General features: G+C 46.5%; 2 protein-coding genes across 3 annotated transcripts in view; both read left to right on the forward strand.

Moving 5' to 3' along the window:
• tmem154 (transmembrane protein 154) overlaps positions 1 to 23,031 on the forward strand; it is a 633,868-nt gene that overhangs the window by 151,911 nt on the left and 458,926 nt on the right. The window lies entirely within an intron of this gene.
• On the forward strand, positions 39 to 1,162 carry LOC311109929 (dCTP pyrophosphatase 1-like; the record flags this gene model as incomplete). Its single annotated transcript, XM_084188437.1, has 1 exon — positions 39 to 1,162. The coding sequence occupies one exon, from the start codon at positions 39 to 41 to the stop codon at positions 585 to 587; it is 549 nt and encodes a 182-aa protein (XP_084044563.1). The 3' UTR covers positions 588 to 1,162.

The raw sequence follows: 23,031 nt of genomic DNA on the forward strand, positions 1-23,031 counted from the left end.
GTTGATCCGTGCAGTAGTTGTGTAAAATCGACAACACGATGGCAATGAACGGCGATGAAGTGCATGGACTGAACGGCGAGACGTTGGCCCCATCTGAAACTAAACACACCAATGGCACTACCAGCAAGTCAAAAATAGCCAGCGCAAACGGCGAGACAGACATCCACACTCCCAAGCAAAATGGAACTAAGAGAAGAATCCCAAACGATACATTCTCTTTCACTTCCGAACCCACCATCGAAGACATACGACGGATGCAAGCGGAATTTACTGATGAGCGAGACTGGAACCAGTTCCACCAACCCCGCAACCTCCTGCTAGCTATGGTCGGAGAGGTGGGCGAGGTATCGGAGCTGTTCCAGTGGCGTGGCGAGGTGACCGAAGGACTGCCCGGCTGGACCGACTCCGAGCGCGACCACCTGGCACATGAACTCAGCGACGTCCTCATCTACCTAGTTGAGCTGGCTGAGAAATGTCACATCGATTTACCCCAAGCTGTGCTGCGCAAAATGGCCCTAAATAGGCTGAAGTACCCTGCCAGCAAAGTGCGTGGCTCCGCTAAGAAGTACACTGAATACAACGACTGAGCAAGTGCATGCTGTCATGCCCAAGATGTATGACTTTCAACCTGGGGTGTATTCGTTACGGAAAACGTTTAGCGTTTAAGAAGCGAACGAAACGGTGAGGGACCTACCTGAATTTGTCCAATAGGAACGCTCGAATTGGCGTAATGAATACACCCCTGCATTTACAAAGTACACAATAACTGAAAATGACTGTTCAACTTCAGTTGATAGAAATGGAGAGTGTTTATACAACATTTGATTTAGGGCACTACTGTATGTCAATAGTTGGTCAAACTGCCCTTAGCTGCTTTTAGTTTTATAAAGTGCGTTTTAAATCAATGTTTTAATTTAACTATATGGATATTCATCATCTTTTGACTTGCCTCTAGTGGTTTGTCATTTTTACTGTTCCCCAAAGTCAAATGTGTAGGCACTTGTAAGAAGTCAATTTTTATTTTTCATAGCATGAGTAACTACCTTTAACTCTCTTAAATTCATATTGTTGTCAATGATCGGCGGAAGATATGTTCTTTTGTTGCTTTAAATGCATGTGTGCAACAATCTTCCGCCCCAAAATAAAAGTGCCTTCAACTATACTTGCTGTCCTGCAGATGCTTTGTATTGTATGTATATTGACTTCGTAATGTGCTTATCAATCAGATAAATGCAGATTGTAGACTGATTTAATCACTATTGCCTTATTTACTTCCCTGGGAAATTAGCTACAATAAGAGATGGGGAAATTAACACATGCACACAACGCTACTATGGGAGATGGGGGAAATTAACACATGCACACAACGCTACTATGGGAGATGGGGGAATTAACACACGCACACAACGCTACTATGGGAGATGGGGGACATTAACACACACACACAACGCTACTATGGGAGATGGGGGGACATTAACACACGCGCACAACGCTACTATGGGAGATGGGGGACATTAACACACACACACAACGCTACTATGGGAGATGGGGGGACATTAACACACGCACACAACGCTACTATGGGAGATGGGGGACATTAACACACGCACACAACGCTACTAATGGAGATGGGGGACATTAACACACGCACACAACGCTACTATGGGAGATGGGGGAATTAACACACGCACACAACGCTACTATGGGAGATGGGGGACATTAACACACGCACACAACGCTACTAATGGAGATGGGGGACATTAACACACGCACACAACGCTACTATGGGAGATGGGGGGACATTAACACACACACACAACGCTACTATGGGAGATGGGGGACATTAACACACGCACACAACGCTACTATGGGAGATGGGGGGACATTAACACACGCACACAACGCTACTATGGGAGATGGGGGGACATTAACACACGCACACAACGCTACTATGGGAGATGGGGGGACATTAACACACGCACACAACGCTACTATGGGAGATGGGGGGACATTAACACACGCACACAACGCTACTATGGGAGATGGGGGGACATTAACACACGCACACAACGCTACTATGGGAGATGGGGGGACATTAACACACGCACACAACGCTACTATGGGAGATGGGGGGACATTAACACACGCACACAACGCTACTATGGGAGATGGGGGGACATTAACACACGCACACAACGCTACTATGGGAGATGGGGGGACATTAACACACGCACACAACGCTACTATGGGAGATGGGGGACATTAACACACGCACACAACGCTACTATGGGAGATGGGGGGACATTAACACACGCACACAACGCTACTATGGGAGATGGGGGGACATTAACACACGCACACAACGCTACTATGGGAGATGGGGGGACATTAACACACGCACACAACGCTACTATGGGAGATGGGGGGACATTAACACACGCACACAACGCTACTATGGGAGATGGGGGACATTAACACACGCACACAACGCTACTATGGGAGATGGGGGACATTAACACACGCACACAACGCTACTATGGGAGATGGGGGAATTAACACACGCACACAACGCTACTATGGGAGATGGGGGGACATTAACACACGCACACAACGCTACTATGGGAGATGGGGGGACATTAACACACGCACACAACGCTACTATGGGAGATGGGGGGACATTAACACACGCACACAACGCTACTATGGGAGATGGGGGACATTAACACACGCACACAACGCTACTATGGGAGATGGGGGACATTAACACACACGCACACAACGCTACTATGGGAGATGGGGACATTAACACACGCACACAACGCTACTATGGGAGATGGGGGACATTAACACACGCACACAACGCTACTATGGGAGATGGGGGGACATTAACACACGCACACAACGCTACTATGGGAGATGGGGGGACATTAACACACACACACAACGCTACTATGGGAGATGGGGGACATTAACACACGCACACAACGCTACTATGGGAGATGGGGGGACATTAACACACGCACACAACGCTACTATGGGAGATGGGGACATTAACACACACACACACAACGCTACTATGGGAGATGGGGGAAATGAATGAGTTACTCTTTTTTTTGTAACTGTTCATTTTGATAAGCAGTCAGTCCAACAGTATTGTTTCGTGGCCCCAGGCCTAGGGTTAACAATCCAAAATGTAGGCTAGCCATATCTGATGGTTTAATGAGCTACAACTATACTGAAATATAAATGGAACAATTTCAAAGATGTTACTGAGTTAGTTCATATAAGGAAATGAGTCAATTGAAATGAATTCATTAGGCCCTAATCTATGGATTTCACATGACTGGGAATACAGATATATTGGTTTTAGAAAAGCAGTCAGTATCTGGTGTAACCACCATTTGCCTCATGCAGCGCAACACATCTCCTTCGCATAGAGTTGATCAGGCTGTTGATTGTGGCCTGTGGAATGTTGACCCACTCCTCTTCAATGACTGTACGAAGTTGCTGGATATTGGCGGGAACTGGAACACGCTGTCGTACACATCAATCCAGAGCATCCGAAACATGCTCAATAGGTGACATGTCGGGTTAGTATGCAGACCATGGAAGAACTGGGACATTTTCAGCTTCCAGGAATTGTGTACAGGTCCTTGCGATATGGGGCCGTGCATTATGATACTGAAACATGAGGTGATGGCGGAGGATGAATGGCACGACAATGGGCCTCAGGAACTTGTCACGGTATCTCTGTGCATTCACATTTCCATAGATAAAATGCAATTGTGTTCATTGTCTGTAGCTTATGCCTGCCCATGCCATAACCACACCGCCACCATGGGGCACTCTGTTCAAAACGTTGACATCAGCAAACCGCTTGCCCCACACAACGCCATACACGTGGTCTGGGGTTGTGAGGCCGGTTGGACATACTGCCAAATTCTCTCAAATGACGTTGGAGGCGGCTTAAGAAAGAGAAGGGAACATTCAATTCTCTGGCAGCAACTCTGGTGGACATTCCTGCAGTCAACATGCCAATTACACGCTCCCTCAACTTGAGATACTTTTGGTCATGTAGTGTATGTGGACACCTGCTCATCGAACATCTCATTCCAAAATCATGGGTATTAATATGGAGTTGGTCCCCCCTTTGCTGCTATAACAGCCTCCACTCTTCTGGGAAGGCTTTCCACTAGATTTGGAACATTTCTGCGGGGACTTGCTTCCATTCAGCCATGTGTATTAGTGAGGTCATGCACTGATGTTGGGCGATTAGGCCTGGCTCGCAGTCAGCGTTCCAATTCATCCCAAAGGTGTTCGATGGGGTTGAGGTCAGGGCTCTGTACAGGCCATTCAAGTTCTTCCACACCGATCTCGACAAACCATTTTTGTATGGACCTCGCTTTGTGCACGGGGGCATTTTCATGCTGAAACAGGAAAGGGCCTTCCTCAAACTGTTGCCACAAAGTTGGAAGCACAGAATCTAGAATGTCATTGTATGCTGTAGCGTTAAGATTTCCCTTCACTGGAACTGAGGGCCCTGGCCCGAACCTTGGGAAACAGCCCCAGACCATTATTCCTCCTCCACCAAACTTTACAGTTGGCACTATGTATTGGGGCAGATAGCATTCTCCTGGCATCCGCCGAACCCAGATTCGTCCGTCGGACTGCCAGATGGTGAAGCATGATTAATCACTCCAGAGAACGCGTTTCCACTGCTCCAGAGTCCAATGGCAGCAAGTTCCAGCCAACACTTGGCATTGCACATGGTGATCTTAGGCTTGTGTGCAGCTGCTCAGCCATGGAAACCCATTTCATGAAGCTCCCGACGAGAAATGCTCACTCAATGGGATATAAACAAATGTATGCACAACATTTGAGAGAAATACGCCTTTTGTGTGTATGGAACATTTCTGGGATCTTTTATTTCAGCTCATGAAACATGGGACCAACACTTTACATGTTGCATTTATATTTTTGTTCAGTGTATATGGCCAAGACTATTTTTGGCTAGTCTGTGTAATAAAACGCAAAGCAGTTTATCTAGTGTGTGTGTGTGTGTGTATGTGTGTGTATGTCCAGATTCTCCACCGCTTTGCACTTGCACACATCTGTCATGGATCAAAAAGCATTTGATTGGTGTAATTGTTGGCTGCAGGGAGTTTCCACCATTGTTAAATCCGTGACGGGAAGTGTGCAAGTACAAACTGGGGAAAAGGAGGACTGGGATGCAGCCTGTCTGTGTCAAGTCAGTGTAGCCCCAAACTAGAAGACGTTTTATTAGTCGTATGTTCAGGATACACATGGTATACACCGTCAAACAAAATGCTTACTAGGCAGATTCCTTCTCGACAATGCAACAACAATAATAAAATATAAGAATTTGAAAATAAAGTAAATGGCTCAGAAGAATAGAATAAACATTTTAGCATTAGTATAATACAGGAAGACACAATTTATATAACAATATTTACATGTGTTTTGGAGAAGGGGGGGGGGCATGTGTTTAAATTGTGCAGTAATTAGCAATAGTAAATAAGAGGTATGCGCTAAGGTGCGGCGACTCAGTGCAGGTGGTCAGTCCAGTTCAAGTGTTCAGCAGTCTGATGGCTTGTTGATAGAAACGGTCTCAGAGCCTTATGCTTCGATACTGTCTGCCTGACGGTAAGGGAGTGAGCGAACAGCTAGTGTGTGGGGTCCTTGATGATCCTGCGAGACATCCTCAGGAACAGTTTCATGTAGATGTCCTGGATGGGTGGGAGCACGGTCCCATGAACAATGAGTGAACACTGTATTTCTGCAGTGCCCCCCCATTGAAATGGTTAGGGTTTAGGGTAGGGACTTCCCAAAGATCCCAGATAGCACTGACCATATTGAAACAATGGCAGTCAGGCAAGTTAGACCCTCTGTGTGAACGCTACAAATGTTGATTTGCTGCACCATAGCATAACCTGTAGCCTGAGGGAAACATACTGAGATGCGATGCACAATTTATTTTCTTTTTATAGCATGGTGTGAGCCTATAGCAGCATAACTCCTGGGCCTGGCTGACACATTCTTGGGTTGCTAACGCTATTCAATTTGTGTGGAAATGTCCCAGGCAGGTAGCAGGGTGGAATCAATCTCTCACAGCCGAAGGGGTGGGTTGTCTCTGGTGAATCTGGAAGTAATGTTCCTCCAACCACATTGCTTCCTTCATTGCTATTCAATATGGCTGCTAGGAGAGAGTGGAGTAAATTTAGCACATTTTTACATTTAGCATCACTCTAAGGGGAAAAAAGTCATTTCTAACAAAGATATCTACAAATATTTCAGGGTGTTGTGTATCCCTGGAAATAATCAGAATTCATATAAAAAATAAATAAGTGGTCTGTTGGCACAACTTACACTGGGTATGGGGTACATTGAGCTGTGGGAAAGGGTAAGTTAAGCAGCCTACACATTTCTGTCCTAAATGAAATATTACCACTAACTTTTTAAAAACATGTCTATCTCTATTTCCCAAACACAATTCAACACAATCACTTTGTCTTTTAATACTTTTTCAAACATTTAACATAGGCCAGGTCCTGTTGTTAGCTCATATCCCAGCGATAATGCCTTACATTACACCTGGGATGTAAACACTTCAATTTGCTCAACCATTGGCTTAACTTACCCCAAGGCAAACATTTGGACTATATTAGCCCACACAGCTACAAGGATGCACTTTCAGGCTAGGTTTAGGACCTCATATTGAAGCTTATAGAGACCCCAACTGATGTATAGAACAATCTTAGAATGATCTACTTTGTTTTAGATACAAGTGTCATGAAACCTTTAACACACTCGACTCTGGACCTCAGAGCCAGTTTCACTGCATGTTTTCATTGTTCCCATCTAATCAGGGACTGATTTAGACCTGAGACACCAGGTGGATGCAATTCATTATTAGGTAGAACAGAAAACCAGCAGGCTCTGGACCTCGTAGGGTAAGAGTTGAGTACCCCTGCAGTCTAACACAATAAATTCATTTGAATTTTTAGACCTAACTTGCTTACCACTTTGTCCATGTGGTGTCTTCCTTCACAGACTCCATGAAATAATGACCTCTCCCTAAATATTTGGGCAAATTATTAATTTTGTGTATGGCTTCCTAGAAACAAGGGTGGCTCAACTTACCCCTTTGGCTCAACTTACCCCACTTTCCCCTATAGCTCAGCTTTGTGGTACCTGTTATTTCTCTATGAGAGTTGGGGAATTTGGCTCTATACCAGCACCCACAGTGACAGAGAAAAATAGGTAATTTGTCTGAGACGAGGTTTTGGAGAGCTCTTCTTGCCTACATTTCTAAAACTGGCTGTGCTTTCCTTGTGTTGTTTCCTCATAACCCCCAAAGCATTGGGTATGAGTGAGTAATCATGAGGAGCAAATGAATATTTCTATAACCCATTCCTGAAGCTATAACTAATACCCCAGCTGAATGACAATGCAGCTCTGACTCAGGCAAAAGTAGGCTCTGCAATGCATCTTTTGCTATTCGTCACAGTTATTTCCCAAGTCTTGGGATTTTTACTCAAGTCTTGACTTGACTTTCCCCATTATTATGAGACGTATGACTTCTACCATACATTTGTACCTTTTTTTAATGTAATGCAGTCTGCATGCTTTGATGTGATGCCATTTGTACGCAGGGCTGAAGCAGATAGGCTTTCCAGACCTACATAGCACCAATCTACTCAACCTTCTTTACAATTGGATGTGAGGTATACCTACCATTTGTACACACACCCACACGGCTCCCCTGTCCTCTCCCTATCTCCTCTGTCAGATCCTTCTCTGCAGGGATGCCCAGGTGACAGCCAAGATGCGCATCGCCCAGACGGGCTCCAGGATGCACATCACATTGCATCGCCCAGGCAGAGACAGACGCACAGAGCGATTTCTCATGCCACTCACCCTGCTTATGGCCAGACAGTGATTTCCTCTCCTCTGTTTGTTTGGTTCTGACAGAGACAGCCAGCACAGCACAGAGCAGCACAGCACAGTGCATCCCAAATGGCACCCTACTCCCTATACTCTAAAGAAGTGCACTACTTCTGACCAGTGCCCCATAGGTTCTGATCAAAAGTAGTGCACTATAAAGGGATTTGGGAGTCCAAACTATCTTTATCACCTCTCTGATTCCTGCTCGCTGAAAATGTCAAAGCAGCCAGATGTTTTTTTCCCTCTCACTTTTTAGAAAGCTGACACCAATGTTCTGCTTAAAACAACCTGACGTTTTCTCCCCCGCAAATGTTGGGATATTGATGTTATACCGTACAAGTGATTCAGTTTTTTCCATCAGGAAAATGTACCATAATGTCAGGTAATTCGAAAAGCCACGGTCGTGTAGTGTTTTGTTCACTGATGTGACGCAAGTGCGTACGCACACACACACGGACACACGCACATAAAGGTCAACTAGAGTGCAGGCTAGGTAGCTAAGAAATAGTCTGGTACTAATGTTTTACTGAAAAGTTTCTATTGAAAAAATATGTTATCTAGGTTACGTTGTTCTTAGTCTCCCTGTCTTTGCTAGGTCAGGATGATGATAATGACGATGATGGTGATTGATGAGGCTGATGATGGTAATGATTGATGTTGACAGCACCTGACAAAATTATGAAGCTCGTAGTCAAAAGTTTTGGCTCCAGCCAAAACTACTGTGTAAGTCGGAGAGCGATTTCTTCATACATTCATCCCGTGAGAACTTGTCATCTGGGCCGTTACAGTGCATTCGGAAAGGATTCAGACCCGTTGACCTTTCCACATTTTGTTACGTTACAGCCTTATTCTAAAATTGATTAAATTGTTTTTTTCCCTCATCAATCTACACACAATACCCTGTAATGTCAAACCAAAAACAGTTTTTTAGAAATGTTTGCATATGTATAAAAAAACAACAACTTTAATATCAAATTTACATAAGTATTCAGACCCTTTACTCAGTACTTTGTTGACGCACCTTTGGCAGCGATTACAACCTCGAGTCTTCTTGGGTATGATGCTACAGGCTTGGCACACCTGTATTTGGGGAGTTTCTCCCATTCTTTTATGCAGATCCTCTCAAGCTCTGTCAGGTTGGATGGGGAGCGTCGCTGCACAGCTATTTTCAGGTCTCTCCAGAGATGTTAGATCGGGTTCAAGTCTGGGCTCTGGCTGGGCCACTCAAGGACATTCAGAGACTTGTTCCGAAGCCACTCCTGCGTTGTCTTGGCTGTGTGCTTAGGGTCGTTGTCCTGTTGGAAGGTGAACCTTCGCCTCAGTCTGAGGTCCTGAGCGCTCTGGAGCAGGTTTTCATCAAGGATCTCTCTGTACTTTGCTCCGTTCATCTTTGCCTCGATCATGACTGGTCTCCCAGTCCCTGCCACTGAAAAACATCCCCACAGCATGATGCTGCCACCACCATGCCTTACCGTAGGGATGGTGCCAGGTTTCCTCCAGATGTGACATTTGGCATTAAGGCCAAATAGTTCAATCTTGTATTCATCAGACTAGAGAATCTTGTTTCTCATGGTCTGAGAGTCTTTAGGTGGCTTTTGGCAAACTCCAAGCGGGCTGTCATGTGCCTTTTACTGAGGAGTGGCTTCCGTCACCATAATACCATAAAGGCCTGAGTGGTGGAGTGCTGCAGAGATGGTTGTCCTTATGGAAGGTTCTCCCATCTTCACAGAGGCCTCTCTGGAGCTCTGTCACAGTGACCATCGGGTTGTTGGTCACCTCCCTGACCAAGGACCTTTGCTCAGTTTGGCCGGACAGTCAGCTCTAAGAAGAGTCTTGGTGGTTACAAACTTCTTCCATTGAAGAATGATGGAGGCCACTGTGTTCTTCGAGACCTTCAATGCTGCAGACATTTTTTGGTACCCTTCCCCAGATCTGTGCCTCCACACAATCCTGTCTCGGAGCACTACGGACAATTACTTTGACCTCATGGTTTGTTTTTTGCTCTGACATGCACTGTCAACTGTGGGACCTTTATATAGACAGGTGTGTGTCTTTCCAAATCATGTCCAATCGAATGAATTTACCACAGGTGGACTCCAATCAAGTTGTAGAAACATCTCAAGGATGATCAAAGGAAACTGGATGTACCAGAGCTAAATTTCGAGTCTCATAGCAAAGGGTCTGAATACTTATGTAAATAACATTTATAAAACCTGTTTTCACTTTGTCATTATGGGGTATTGTGTGTAGATTGATGTTTTTTTTTTCATCCATTTTAGAATAAGGCTGTAACGTAACAAAATGTGGAAATATTCAAGGGGTCTGAATACTTTCCGAATGCACTGTATGTCTGCAATGCTGGGACTGCTACACTTCAAGGCTACCAGAGACTCTCTGACAGACAGGAAGACATGCAGCTAACTGTTGGTTGATGCTAATTGACATAAAACCAACCAAAGTAAAAAACGCTGGGATGTTTGGGGAAAACTTGACAACAAGATGGCAGTTGCCTTCACATGTCATAAGGATCTCTGTAACAGCCTCTTCTCTGTGGGCTGTGCCTGTGGTGGAACACTGGTCCCTCGGAGGGAAGTGGTGGGCGCATCACTTTCAAGATGCAATATTACATCAGACCAATGTGGCATCAAACTGTTCCAAGTTCACAGGCATTAGATTGCCACTAGTTGCATAATTGTATCCTAGCACAGTTCCCCTTTCCTCCCTTTCTAGTAGCCAGCATATGCCTGTACTGTATTCAAAGGTGATGCTTACTGCCAGTGAAAGTGGACAGTAGTCTGCTCCTTTGTGTTCACTGATGATATTCTACTGCATTTCCATCCCAACTGCTGTTTTTCCTCTTAATATATACTGAGGATGTACCAGATAAACTGGCAATAGAGTCGTTCCACCATGCAGTCCTTTGTGGAGTCTGTTTCATCCAGTCACTGATTTCCACGAGGTCTCAATACCCAGAATTCTCAGCTAGCTCCCTGCTAGGCCGGTAGTGACAGCCAGAAGCAGGGGTGCTTAAATCAACCGTACCTCTGATCAAAGTTCAGCATTGTGGGGGCTGAAATTGGACCGTTGGCACATCATGGACTCACCATCCGAGGCTACCACCCTGAGATTATTTCTGTCTTTGAAGGGATTCACCATAGGCCTGCATTCATCATACACATCCCGGTGTGGAAATGGGGTAAAAAGTCCATAGTGGAGTGGAGGAATGAGGATTCTCTGACTGAAATGCTAATGTGGACAGGAGTGTTGCGCAAATCAATAGGGATGTGGTATGCTTTCAAAGTAGTGTGCCTCGCTTTTATATTTTGGAGAATACTTACCCCTCCCTAACTTTATGCTTTGAAAGTGTTGTGCCTCGCTTTTATATTTTGGAGAATACTTACCCCTCCCTAACTTTATCCTTATAGATTTTGTCTTTGCCTCTGTTATGTTCTAAATATCAGCTCGGAATAGGGCCCCATTGAAATGCTGTCTGCGCTGTATACAACGCAAGGTCTTTCACAAAACTGGATCAAATTCAATTCTGTGCCCAAGGATGATGGCTACAAAGTGCTGTCTCTTTTGAATGAGAGACCAAGGCTATAGTAGTACTTTTTTTCTTCAAGGAAGTTGTTGCTATGTAGGGACTGTTGCTATGGAAGAGGCTGACTGTCTTGCTGCCTCCTTTGTGATCTGAGTGAAGTTGCAGGTCTTCAATTCTACCACTAGGAGGAGCCCTTTCTCTCTATTTTATGTACTGGTTGAAGTCAACTAGAGAAGGTGGCTAACCTGTAGCCTGGTCCCAGATCTGTTAGTGCTGGATAGTCAACGGCACACAACACAAACTGCTCTGGGATCAGGTTGGTGAACCTGGGGAAGTGACTCGGATGGCTTTGTTTCTCCTCAATGGGGTCCTTCCTGCGTGGAAGAGCGTCACAGGTGGAACGATGCTGCCTTACAGGCCTTGGGAAGATAGGGAGAAAGAAAGGAACCGAGTTAAATAGAACGTAATGGAAAGAAACCGAGAAGGACTTGACTGTTGTTTTGATGAAAATGCCAAGATGCGTCGGTCAGTTCGTCTGTTTGTGTTCAGTGCTTTTGAGCTGTTGACGTTCGTGAATTATTCAATCTATTCCATAGCAGTAGTGGCACTCTAAATGTGAAGGCCTCTGCATGATTCACTGACTCAATCAGTACTTTTTGATTTCATAAACACTTTTATTTTTCACTTCTCTTCATTTTTGCCCTGAGCTCTGTTCTCCAAGTCCCCCTAGCTAGCTCTCTAGTCTACATGTGTTTTGAAGGCACACTCCCCACTGCCATTTTGAAGAGACATTTATGAAAAGCTGTTAAACGCAGTTGAGCTCTGCCAGGGTGTAGAGAAACTGTAAGTTGACGGCGTGTGGAACAGCGCGGACCAGGCCTGGAGGTGCATTAGTTTAGAGGTTAATGTACAATTTCTCTGTACTTTAAGGAATTTAGGATTAACCATGTTGACAGACAGGTCCAGCCCTGAGAATAAGCAGTAAAGTTAACTTGAGAAGACCTACAGTATTGGTTTTCTCCAGCACCTACAGAACATAGCATTTGAAATGTTTTATATTGATGCAGAGTTTTGTTGTCATTCAGGTTTGCCCTCATTGTAAAACTGTCTATGCTAATAATTTTGCTTTATTGCAAACACAACCTCCACGCATCCCATTAAGGCCCAACTGTCAGAAACAGATGCCTTTTGGGTGTATGTGTGTGTGTAAAGCGTGTGTGTGCGTGCGTGTCTTTTATGTGTGTTTGTGTGTGTCTTTGCATTCATGTCACATATTAGCAGCACTCAAAGGGAACAGAGCAGTAAACCAGTTCACACGGTCGTTTGCCATTAAGCCCTGCTAAGGGTGTGTATTCTCCATAACTCACAGGGCGCGGTGGGCTGGCTCTGCTGCTCCTGCTGCTACATATGAACAGAACACAACCCCTGGTGCACTTAGTGAGACGAACCCAGAATATAGATGAGATTAGTAGTACGCCATGATCCCACTGACGTCCTCCCCTCCCTTGTCTGTGGTTACCTCTCGTCAGAGTAGTCCAACCTGGGAGAGGTGAACCACACACAGCCGCTCTGTGCCCCTCCGCGGCCCCCCATGTCTCCCTTTGTCGAACATCTCCTCTCCCTCCCCTGACGTGTACTCACTCTCTCTCTCTCCCTCCCCTGACGTGTACTCACTCTCTCTCTCTCCCTCCCCTGACGTGTACTCACTCTCTCTCTCCCTCGCTCCTCGCTCCTCTGTCCCTCTTTCTTTCAGTGTACAACCTCTCCCTCCCTCCTCCCCTCATCCCATTACACATCCTTGTCTTACCACCTAGGAGTCTCTTGGCGTTGGCCTGTAAAATCGTCCAGCTGCTCCCTCCATCCCTTCCTGTGTCTGCACTGATGGGTCATCGCTCACCCCACTGCCATAGGGACGAAGCTTCTCACATCTCCCACTAACACGACACCTCTCTCTGGACCTCCACAGGGCCAGGAAAGTTCCAGCAGAACTTACAGTAATGGGCCCTGAATAGTGTGTGTTTAGGATAGATTAGGACGGAGCACCAATGAGCGGTGTTGCCACATTACAGTCCCTGGGTACACTGCTGGGCCTTGGCTGACAGGGACTGAGACAGGCCCTTTAGGACTGCAATGGCTCAAGACTATTTAGCCACATCCCAGTGCAGATGCTAGCAAGCAAAAGCATATCCCCTCTACTGATGATTCATATCCTCCAAATTCATGGTGTCAAACACTTCAAAATTTGACGTTTGGAGAAACAGAATGATACGGAGCAGGAGTCAACCTGGGGTGTCAAAAACACAGAAACGTGAGTAAATGTCTAATTCTGCAGTGAAACTGAGAGCCTGTTGGTGTGTATATAATAGAGAAAGAGAGTACAGAATCTTTATTATTCTCCTTGTGAATGAACACAAACATACGCCTACAGTGCATTCGGAAAGTATTCAGACCCCTTGACTTTTTCCACATTTTCTTACGTTACAGCCTTATTCTAAATGATATAAAAAATATAAAAAATCATAAATCTACACAAAATACCCCATAATGACAAAGCCAAAATAGGTTTTTAGAGATTTTTGCAAATGTATAAAAATAAATATATGGAAAAATGATATTTACATAAGTATTCAGACCCTTTACTTGTTGAAGCACCTTTGGCAGCGATTACAGCCTTGAGTCTTCTTGGGTATGACGCTACAAGCTTGGCACGCCTGTAATAATATAATAATAATATGCCATTTAGCAGACGCTTTTATCCAAAGCGACTTACAGTCATGTATGCATACATTTTTACGTATGGGTGGTCCCGGGAAATCGAACCCACTACCCTGGCGTTACAAGCGCCATGCTCTACCAATTGAGCTACAGAAGACCACTGTATTTGGGGAGTTTCTCCCATTCTTTTATGCAGATCCTCTCAAGCTCTGTCAGGTTGGATGGGGAGCGTCGCTGCACAGCAATTTTCAGGTCTCTCCAGAGATGTTTGATCAGGTTCAAGTCCAGGCTCTGGCTGGGCCACTCAAGGACATTCAGAGACTTGTCCCGAAGCCACTCCTGCGTTGTCTTGGCTGTGTGCTTAGGGTCGTTGTACTGTTGGAAGATAAACCTTCGCCACAGTCTGAGGCCCTGAGCTCTCTGGAGCAGGTTTTCATCAAGGTTCTCTGTACTTTGCTCCATTCATCTTTCCCTCGATTCTGACTAGTCTCCCAGTCCCTGCCACTGAAAAACATCCCCACAGCATGATGCTGCCACCACCATGCTTCACCGTAGAGATGGTGCCAGGTTTCCTCCAGACGTGACGCTTGGCATTCAGGCAAAAGAGTTCAATCTTGGTTTCATCAGACGAGAGAATCTTGTTTCTCATGGTCTGAGAGTCCTTTAGGTGCCTTTTGGCAAACTCCAAGTGGGCTGTCATGTGCCTTTTACTGAGGAGTGGCTTCCGTCTGGCCACTGTACCATAAAGGCCTGATTGGTGGAGTGCTGCAGAGATGGTTGTCCTTCTGGAACGTTCTCCCATCTTCACAGAGGAACTCTGGAGCTCTGTCACAGTGACCATCGGGTTGTTGGTCACCTCCCTGACCAAGGCCCTTCTCCCCTAATTGCTCAGTTTGGCCGGGCGGCCAGCTCTAGGAAGAGTCTTGGTGTTTCCAAACTTCTTCCATTTAAGAATGATGGAGGCCACTGTGTTCTTGGGGACCTTCAATGCTGCAGAAATGTATTGGTACCCTTCCCCAGATCTGTGCCTCGACACAATCCTGTCTCTGAGCTCTATGGACAATTCCTTCGACCTCATGGCTTGGTTTTTGCTCTGACATGCACTGTCAACTGTGGGACCTTTATATAGACAGGTGTGTGCCTTTCCAAATCATGTCCAATCAATTGAATTTACCACAGGTGGACTCCAATCAAGTTGTAGAAACATCTCAAAGATGATCAATGGAAACAGGATGCACCTGAGCTCAATTTCAAGTCTCATAACAAAGGGTCTGAATACTTATGTAAATAAGGTGTCTCAGTTTTAGATTTTGAATACATTTGCAAAAGTTTCAAAAAACCTGTTTTAGCTTTGTCATTATGGGGAATTGTGTGTAGATTGATGAGAAATTTGTTTTATTTAATCCATTTTAGAATAAGGCTGTAACATAACAAAATGTGGAAATAGGGAAGGGGTCTGAATACTTTCAGAATTCTATAGAATGGAAAAAGCCATACGACTAAAGAAAACAGTTGAATGTTTTAAGTAGATTCAAACAAATACAGAAAAACACTCCCCCTAATTTAATTATATTTATTCAGTTAAAAACATTTAATGCTTTGGAATATGCAAACAGATTAAAAGGTGGGTCCGCCTTGGAATGTCTGTATGGGAGAGTGGGGTAAATTGAGCCATTTTTCACATTCAGCATCACCCAGTCTAGGGAAATATAGTATTCTTTCTAACAAAGATATCTACATATATTTCAGGATGTTGTGTATCCCTGGAAATAATCAGAATTCATGTTAACATGACAGTTTTGAAAACATTCCCTCCCCTGACCCATTACACATCCTTGTCTTACCACCTAGGAGTTTCTTGGCGTTGGCCTGTAAAATCGTCCAGCTGCTCCCTCCATCCCTTCCTGTGTCTGCACTGACGGGTCATCGCTCACCCCACTGCCATAGGGACGAAGCTTCTCACATCTCCCACTAACACGACACCTCTCTCTGGACTTCCACAGGGCCAGGAAAGTTCCAGCAGAATTTACAGTAATGGGCCCTGAATAGTGTGTGTTTAGGATAGATTAGGACGGAGCACCAATGAGCGGTGTTGCCACATTACAGTCCCTGGGTACACTGCTGGGCCTTAGCTGACAGGGACTGAGACAGGCCCTTTAGGACTGCAATGGCTCAAGACTATTTAGCCACATCTCAGTGCAGATGCTAGCAAGCAAAAGCATATCCCCTCTACTGATGATTCATATCCCCCAAATTCATGTCCGTAGAAAAAGGCAGTGCCCAAACCGACTTAGAGTTGAGGTGCAGCCGAAATGCAAGGTTCACATTGGGGAAAACAGGTGCAGCCCTCCCACATACGCCACAACCACAACCATTCTTACACCAGGCCAATCCAACCAGCCAGAGGTAATCCACGCCACCAACGTGTGAATTAATTCCTACATGTGAGCTCATAGATTATGGATGGAGCCTGCGGTATGGAGCCATGTCCCGCCATGCATATTTCAGGAGGATCATGGGAAGAGAAGTAGTTCTCCAGGCGACATTGAGTGAGCAGTTCGTGGGGATTGTAGTCATTAATAATGCCCCTTGGTTGCATTGATAACCACCTGGTGGCACAAAGCGCTATCAGTTTGCTGGCATCGGCTTCAAAATAGAGAGATAAAACACTGTAGATAACATGATTTCTATTATTATACACTGCTCAAAAAAATAAAGGGAACACTTAAACAACACAATGTAACTCCAAGTCAATCACACTTCTTTGAAATCAAACTGTCCACTTAGGAAGCAACACTGGTTGACAATACATTTCACATGCTGTTGTGCAAATGGAATAGACAAATTATAGGCAATTAGCAAGACACCCCCAATAAAGGACTGGTTTTGCAGGTGGTGACCACAGACCACTTCTCAGTTCCTATGCTTCCTGGCTGATGTTTTGGTCACTTTTGAATGCTGGCGGTGCTTTCACTCTAGTGGTAGCATGAGACAGAGTCTACAACCCACACAAGTGGCTCAGGTAGTGCAGCTCATCCAGGATGGCACATCAATGCGAGCTGTGGCAAGAAGGTTTGCTGTGTCTGTCAGTGTAGTGTCCAGAGCATGGAGGCGCTACCAGGAGACAGGCCAGTACATCAGGAGACGTGGAGGAGGCCGTAGGAGGGCAACAATCCAGCAGCAGGACTGCTACCTCCGCCTTTGTGCAAGGAGGAGCAGGAGGAGCACTGCCAGAGCCCTGCAAAATGACCTCCAACAGGCCATAAATGTGCATGTCAGAAACAGACTCCATGAGGGTGCTTACAGCCCAACACCGTGCAGGACATTTGGCATTTGCCAGAGAACACCAAGATTGGCAAATTCGCCACTGGCCCCTGTGCTCTTCACAGATGAAAGCAGGTTCACACTGAGCACATGTGACAGACGTGACAGAGTCTGGAGACGCCGTGGAGAACGTTCTGCTGCCTGCAACATCCTCCAGCATGACCGGTTTGGCGGTGGGTCAGTCATGGTGTGGGGTGGCATTTCTTTGGGGGCCGCACAGCCCTCCATGTGCTCGCCAGGGGTAGCCTGACTGCCATTAGGTACCGAGATGAGATCCTCAGACCCCTTGTGAGACCATATGCTGGTGCGGTTGGCCCTGGGTTCCTCCTAATGCAAGACAATGCTAGACCTCATGTGGCTGGAGTGTGTCAGCAGTTCCTGCAAGAGGAAGGCATTGATGCTATGGACTGGCCCGCCCGTTCCCCAGACCTGAATCCAATTGAGCACATCTGGGACATCATGTCTCGCTCCATCCACCAACGCCATGTTGCACCACAGACTGTCCAGGAGTTGGCGGATGCTTTTGTCCAGGTCTGGGAGGAGATCCTTCAGGAGACCATCCACCACCTCATCAGGAGCATGCCCAGGCATTGAAGGGAGGTCATACACTGTCTACACTGTCGGGAGAGGTCGTGTTTTTCTCTAGCTCTCTAGCTGGAGGTAAGCAAACTTCTCATTTGGTGTTGAGTATAGCTTAACCATGTATTAGATCGTAGGTTGGTAGTTAGTTGTAGTTAGGTATTGTATTTATTATAGGTTAGTATTGTTGTTATTGTAGGTTTCCGTAGGTTATTGTAGGCTAGTATTGAAGCACGAGGCTAGCTAGCTAGCGGTAGCTACTGGTAACGATTAGCAACGATTAGCAACGGTGGAGAGCTTCCCATATGGTGTTGAGTAAAGCTTAACCATGTATTAGATCGTAGGTTGGTAGTTAGTTGTAGTTAGGCATTGTATTTATCATAGGCTAGTTTTGTTGTTATTGTAGGTTTCCGTAGGTAATTGTAGGTTAGTATCGAAGCACGAGGCTAGCTAGCTAGCGGGTAGCTACTGGTAACGATTAGCTGTTCCCACTGTTAAATGTGCTGCTAGCCAACGTTTAATTTTTGCTGCGTTCTGCGTTATGTAAGGAACTAGACACGGACATGAATTATCTGTTTAGTGTGCTAACACACTCTTGGCAGTTTGTTGTAACCAAGTATTGGTGCTAAATTGTGTGTTAATGGATGCTAGCTTGCTAGTTAGCTACGGCGTCATAGCTAGGTATCGTGGGTAGCTACTGTGTCTTGGCAGTGTCTTCCGCCGTGCCGGCTGTAGCACGAAGCTAATTAGCCGTTTTTTCGAACAGAGTCAGAGTCAACACAGTAGCCATTGTGTGCCGGGTGTAGCACGAAGCTAGCTAGCTAGCCGTTCTTCAAACAAAGCCAACACAGTGGCCATTGCTAGCTACCCAACACGACCAGCGAACGGTACGGTAGTAGCTAATTACAATATACTTGTCCTAGCTAGCCAACGTTGAATCATTGCTGCGTCATGAAAGGAACTTGACACAGACACGAATGATCTGTTTAGTGTGTTATCACACTATTGGTGGTTTGCTGTGACCAAGTGTTTGTGCTAAACTGTGTGTTACTGGATGCTAGCATGCTAGTTAGCTAGTTAACACACTATTGGTGGTTTGTTGTGAGTATTGGTGCTTAACTGTGTGTTAAACTGTGTGTTATTGGATGCTAGCATGCTAGTCAGCTATGGTGTCATAGTTGGCTAGCTGAATAAAGTGGGTTGAGTCTATTCCTTTAAACATTGAACAACTGTGGTTCACAACAATTCTGATTTCTAAAGGTGGAAGTTGGGAGAGTTTTTGTTCGGGTGGTTCAGTGAAACAATTTTAGTTTCTGAGGTAGAAGTTTTTGGTGAGGGAGGCCCCCCTCTCTCCTCTCCCAGATGCTTAGCTCATTTCATTCCGATCTCCTCTGCATTTTTGTAGCCATTTGCTACAGCCTGTCAACTATGCCTCTGCCTATCCCTGTTCTCTCCTCTCTGCACAGGCTACACAAACAACGCACCACACCGCGCGGCTGCTGCCTCTCTAACCTGGTGGTCCCTGCACGCACCCCTCACCTGGAGTTCCAGGTCGCAGGCAGCCTCTGGAACTGCCGTTCTGCTGCCAACAAAGCTGACTTCATCCCAGCCTATGCCAACCTCCAGTCCCTCGACTTCCTGGCGCTGACGGAAACATGGATCACCACTGAAAACACGGCTACTCCTACTGCTCTCTCCTCGTCTGACCATGTGTTCTCGCATACCCCGAGAGCATCTGGTCAGAGGGGTGGTGGTACAGGTATCCTCATCTCTCCCAAGTGGACATTCTCAATTTTTCCCCTAACCCATCTGTCTATCTCCTCATTTGAATTCCATGCTGTCACAGTCACTAGCCCATTTAAGCTTAATATCCTTGTCATCTATCGCCCTCCAGGTTCCCTTGGAGAGTTCATCAACGAGCTTGACGCCTTGATAAGTTCCTTTCCTGAGGATGGCTCACCCCTCACAGTTTTGGGGGATTTCAACCTCCCTATGTCCACGTTTGACTCATTTCTCTCTGCCTCCTTCTTTCCACTCCTCTCCTCTTTTGACCTCACCCTCTCACCGTCCCCCCCTACTCACAAGGCAGGCAATACGCTTGACCTCATCTTCACTAGATGCTGCTCCTCTACTAATCTCACTGCAACTCCCCTCCAAGTCTCCGACCACTACTTTGTTTCCTTTTCTCTCTCGCTCTCCTCCCACACTACTCACTCTGCCCCTACACAGATGGTAATGCGCCGCCGCAACCTTCGCTCTCTCTCTCCCACTACTCTCTCCTCTTCCATCCTATCATCTCTTCCCTCTGCTCAATCCTTCTCCCTCCAATCTCCTGATTCTGCCTCCTCAACCCTCCTCTCCTCCCTTTCTGCATCCTTTGACTCTCTGTGTCCCCTATCCTCCCGGCCGGCTCGGTCCTCCCCTCCAGCTCCGTGGCTTGATGACTCACTGCGAGCTCACAGAACAGAGCTCCGGGCAGCGGAGCGGAAATGGAAGAAAACTAAACTCCCTACCGACCTGGCATCTTTTCACTCCCTCCTCTCTACATTTTCTTCATCTGTTTCTGCTGCTAAGGCCACTTTCTACCACTCTAAATTCCAAGCATCTGCCTCTAACCCTAGGAAGCTCTTTGCCACATTTTCCTCCCTCCTGAATCCTCCCCCCCCCCCCCCCCCCCCCTCCTCTCTCTCTGTGAATGACTTCGTCAACCACTTTGAAAAGAAGGTTGACGACATCCGATCCTCGTTTGTTAAGTCTAATAACACTGCTGGTCATGCTCACACTGCCCTACCCTATGCTTTGACTTCTTTCTCCCCTCTCTCTCCAGATAAAATCCTGCGACTTGTGACTGCAGGCCGCCCAACAACCTGCCCGCTTGACCCCATCCCCTCCTCCCTTCTCCAGACCATCTCCGGTGACCTTCTCCCCTACCTCACCTCGCTGATCAACTCATCCTTGACCGCTGGCCATGTCCCTTCCGTCTTCAAGAGAGCGAGAGTTGCTCCCCTTCTCAAAAAACCAACACTCGACCCCACTGATGTCAACAACTACAGACCAGTATCCCTTCTTTCTTTTCTTTCCAAAACTATTGAGCGTGCCGTCTTTAGCCAACTCTCTTGCTATCTCTCTCAGAATGACCTTCTTGATCCAAACCAATCAGGTTTCAGGACTGGTCATTCAACTGAGACTGCTCTTCTCTGTGTCACGGAGACTCTCCGCACTGCTAAAGCTAACTCTCTCTCCTCTGCTCTTGTCCTTCTAGACCTGTCTGCTGCCTTTGATACTGTGAACCATCAGATCCTCCTCTCCACCCTCTCCGAGATGGGCATCTCCGGCGCGGCTCACTCCTGGATTGCGTCCTACCTGACCGGTCGCTCCTACCAAGTGGCGTGGCGGGAAGCTGTCTCCGCACCACGTGCTCTCACCACTGGTGTCCCCCAGGGATCGGTTCTGGGCCCTCTCCTTTTCTCCCTATACACCAAGTCACTTGGCTCTGTCATATCCTCACATGGTCTCTCCTATCATTGCTACGCTGACGATACACAACTAATCTTCTCCTTTCCCCCTTCTGATAACCAGGTGGCGAATCGCATCTCTGCATGTCTGGCAGACATATCAGTATGGATGACGGATCACCACCTCAAGCTGAACCCTGGCAAGACGGAGCTGCTCTTCCTCCCGGGGAAGGACTGCCCGTTCCATGATCTCGCCATCACGGTTGACAACTCCGCTGTGTCCTCCTCCCAGAGTGCGAAGAGCCTAGGCGTGACCCTGGACAACACCCTGTCGTTCTCCGCCAACATCAAGGCGGTGACCCGCTCCTGCAGGTTCATGCTCTACAACATTCGGAGAGTGCGACCCTGCCTTACACAGGAAGCGGCGCAGGTCCTGGTCCAGGCACTTGTCATCTCCCGTCTGGACTACTGCAACTCGCTGTTGGCTGGGCTCCCTGCCTGTGCCATTAAACCCCTACAACTCATCCAGAATGCCGCAGCCCGTCTGGTGTTCAACCTTCCCAAGTTCTCTCACGTCACCCCCCTCCTCCGCACACTCCACTGGCTTCCAGTTGAAGCTCGCATCCGCTACAAGACCATGGTGCTTGCCTATGGAGCAGTGAGGGGAACGGCACCTCTGTACCTTCAGGCTCTGATCAGTCCCTACACCCAAACGAGGACATTGCGTTCATCCACCTCTGGCCTGCTGGCTCCCCTTCCTCTGCGGAAGCATAGCTCCCGCTCAGCCCAGTCAAAACTGTTCGCTGCTCTGGCACCCCAATGGTGGAACAAGCTCCCTCACGACGCCAGGACAGCGGAGTCACTCACCACCTTCCGGAGACATTTGAAACCCCACCTCTTTAAGGAATACCTGGGATAGGATAAAGTATTCCTTCTAACCCCCCCCCCCCCCCCCCAAATTGTAAAGTGGTTATCCCACTGGCTATAGGGTGAACGCACCAATTTGTAGTCGCTCTGGCTAAGAGCGTCTGCTAAATGACGTTAATGTGCCCTTGAGCAAGGCACTTAACCCTAATTGCTCCTGTAAGTCGCTCTGGTTAAGAGCGTCTGCTAAATGACTAAAATGTAAAATGTAAATGTAATACAGGCACGTGGAGGCCACACACACTACTGAGCCTCATTTTGACTTGTTTTAAGGACATTACATCAAAGTTGGATCAGCCTGTAGTGTGGTTTTCCACTTTAATTTTGAGGGTGACTCCAAATCCAGACCTCCATGGGTTGATAAATTTGATTTCCATTGATAATTTTTGTGTGATTTTGTTGTCAGCACATTCAACTATGTAAAGAAAAAAGTATTTAATAAGATTATTTCATTTATTCAGATCTAGGATGTGTTATTTTAGTGTTCCCTTTTTTTTTTGAGCAGTGTACATATTCATTGTGCTGCCT

This window comes from Coregonus lavaretus, assembly GCF_964263955.1.
Source record: "Coregonus lavaretus genome assembly, contig: SUPER_35_unloc_1, whole genome shotgun sequence".
Classification (NCBI taxonomy): domain Eukaryota; kingdom Metazoa; phylum Chordata; class Actinopteri; order Salmoniformes; family Salmonidae; genus Coregonus; species Coregonus lavaretus.